General features: G+C 44.7%; 1 protein-coding gene across 1 annotated transcript; it reads left to right on the top strand.

The window, feature by feature from the left end:
* Positions 1 to 1870: 1870 nt before the first annotated feature.
* On the top strand, positions 1871 to 2827 carry LOC126082474 (olfactory receptor 1N2). Its single transcript, XM_049894985.1, has one exon. It carries the CDS (start codon positions 1874 to 1876, stop codon positions 2825 to 2827), a length of 954 nt encoding a protein of 317 aa, XP_049750942.1. The 5' UTR covers positions 1871 to 1873.
* Positions 2828 to 3106: the final 279 nt, after the last annotated feature.

Genomic DNA, 3106 nt, shown 5'->3' with positions numbered 1-3106 from the left:
AGTTAACCCCCGGGAAAAAGATCCCTTCTGTTCGCCCAGGACCCAGCCAGAGTTGGCTGGAGAATAGGCTGAACAACGACACTGAGGTTGGCTCTAAGGAATACTTTGAGGGATGGTTTCCAAGAGCCTTTATAACCCTAAGAAATATTCCTGCCTTCTCAGACCTGGGGAAGATGTAAAACAGTCATACACCCCAGTTGTCCCTAATCAACTTAGGACTCAATAAACCCCAACTTTACCGTTTCTGAGTCAGAAATTTCCCAGAGAGTTTCTCATTGCGGATTTCCATCCAGAGGTGACAACTGAAGAACTTGAAGATGCCAGAAACTGACCCATACCCTGACAGGTGAGGATCTGGAAAGTGTAGAACATGCACATACACGAACACTTGCATGAACACACTCATCCCTCCATTTCCAGCCCAGTAGCCAGGCAAAGTACTGTGGTAGATGAGCTGAGTCTCTGGCTAAGATCAGAGCCTCTTCCATGAACCAAAGAGTAACGGAGATCTAAAATATCCACAAAAGCTTCTAAGGTCACGGTTTCTACAAAGCCAATGTAAGTTGACCTCTTACACCAGATTGCTCTAAATCCTAGGGGAGCCAAAAAGAAGAAAAGATATTTTCAAGTCCAAAGAACCAGAGCCTGATTTTTTTCACCTTCCTTCTCTAAGAAGCAAATTTCAGAGAGATAGAGTACAACGTAGAGGTGAAGGCACAGGATTTGGAGCCTGATAGATCTACATTTTGAGTCTTTTACTAGGTATGTGATTTTAGGTACATTAGATATCCCTGAGACTCAGATACATCATTTGCACAATTGTGGAGTATAACAGATGTCTGGCACTTAGCAAGCCTTTGTAGATAAGTGCTAATCATGATGACTTCCAAGAGATTAGGGAAACTAAAAGATCAGTTCCCAGGACAGAGAGGTACAGAGGTGCAAAAGGGAGGACAGGGATAATGGAAAGTGATGGAGGGGAGAGGGTGACCCCTTGTCCTGTTTGTAGAGAGGAAGTCCTAACAGTGAATGAGGAGAATAGGATACCACAGACTCACACTGTGTTCAGCCCATGTATCTTATGCTCTCAGCTAGAGAAGAGCACAGGGACTGGAGCTTCATGGGGAGGATGAAGTTCTTGGAATTGTGGAGGCAAGTAGAGAGAAGGCTATCTTATCCTTCAAAGTCATTCTCAGTGCCCCATACAGAAGGTTGTAGTGTGTGCGTGTGTGTGTGTGTATGTGTGTGCATGCGTGCATGCATGTACATTGTTGGGGAAGGGAGAAAACAAGTGAATGACATCATGTAACTCATTTCCAGTTGACAGCATACATGACTTTTCCTTTCTTGCCATCAGGAAACCCTAGTGGTGTAGTGGTTAAGAGCTACAGCTGCCAACCAAAAGTCGGTAGTTCAAATCCACCAGGTGCTCCTTGGAAACTGTATGGGACAGTTCTACTCTGTCCTATAGGGTTGCTGTGAGTTGGAACTGACTCAATGGCAACAGGTTTTTTTTTCTTTTCTTTTTTTGTCTTGCCATCTAGGCCATGCCCAATTTTTACCATCTCCAAATAGCCCACACTGACTTCTCTGGTCAAACTAATATCTTTTGTTTGGACCCTACTATAGCATAGAATTCACTATTTATATTTGAATGGATATTATCTTGACTGTTATCTAAATGCCTCATGAGGTTTTTCTTGTATTGCCAATGATATCCACAGATTCTCATTGACAAGGGCTATTGATTCTCCTTTTTAACACACCACAGTTCTGCTAACTCAGATAGTAGTAGATACATATCTGTGAATTAATAATTAAATACCGATACATGTAAGAGTTTTATCTACACAGATAAGAAGGACTACGAGGGATGGGGAAACGAGGCAGAGTGAACCAAACCACTGTTTCAGACTTCCTCCTTCTAGGACTCTCTGAGCAGCCGGAGCAGCAGCTTCTCCTATTTGGCATCTTCCTGGGCATGTACCTGGTCACTATGGTGGGGAACCTACTCATCATCCTGGCCATCAGCTCTGACCCACACCTTCACATTCCTATGTACTTCTTTCTGGCCAACCTATCATTAACTGATGCCTGTTTCACTTCCGCATCAATCCCCAAAATGCTGGCGAACATTTATAGTCAAAGCCAGACCATTTCCTATTCTGGGTGCCTTACACAGCTGTATTTCCTTATCACATTTGGTGGCCTTGACAATTGCCTCCTGGCTGTGATGGCATATGACCGCTATGTGGCTATCTGCCAGCCACTCCATTACAGCACAGCTATGAATCCCAAACTCTGTGCACTAATGCTGGGCATGTGCTGGCTGCTAACCAACTGCCCTGCCCTGACGCACACACTGCTGTTGACTCGTCTGGCTTTCTGTGCCCAGAAAGCTATCCCCCACTTCTACTGTGATCCCAGTGCCCTACTGAAACTTGCCTGCTCAGATACCCACATTAATGAGTTGATGATCATCACTATGGGCCTGATGTTTCTCACTGCTCCTCTCCTGCTGATTGTCCTCTCCTATGTCCATATTTCCTGGGCTGTGTTTAACATCTCATCTCCTGGGGGGCGGTGGAAGGCCTTCTCCACCTGTGGCTCTCATCTCACAGTGGTCCTGCTCTTCTATGGGTCTCTTATGGGTGTGTATTTACTTCCTCCATCAACTCACACTACCGAGAGGGCCAGTAGGGCTGCCATTCTCTATGTGGTGATTATTCCCATGCTAAACCCATTCATCTATAGCTTAAGGAACAAAGACATGAAGGAGGCTTTGGGTAAACTTTTTGGCAGTGGGAAAACATCCCTCTTACCATGACAGTAATACCTGATTCTGGCATGTGGACCAACTCCTGCCCTCCCATCTCTAATGATTCCACCAATTTCAGACTGATTTTAAGGGAAGGTTACCAAGTAACTTTCCTGTTACACTTACGGGTGTAACAAAAAGGGTATTTCCACTTATTTCTTAGGCTGTGGAATAAGATGTTTCTGCCTTAATCGCTGTTCTGATCCCAGTGAGGCACCCATTACTAAGAGCAGAACACCATTTCCTCTCCTCTTCTCTAAAATCAGCACATTAGCCACATGAGCTAAG

The sequence above is a fragment of the Elephas maximus genome, chromosome 9 (genome assembly GCF_024166365.1).
Source record: "Elephas maximus indicus isolate mEleMax1 chromosome 9, mEleMax1 primary haplotype, whole genome shotgun sequence".
Lineage (NCBI taxonomy): Eukaryota > Metazoa > Chordata > Mammalia > Proboscidea > Elephantidae > Elephas > Elephas maximus.
This window is presented reverse-complemented; position numbering and strand designations above follow the sequence as displayed.

Bases quoted from the DNA above. Each gene is read 5' to 3' on its own strand.
- LOC126082474 (XM_049894985.1), top strand. From the start codon at position 1,874: ATGGGGAAACGAGGCAGAGTGAACCAAACCACTGTTTCAGACTTCCTC.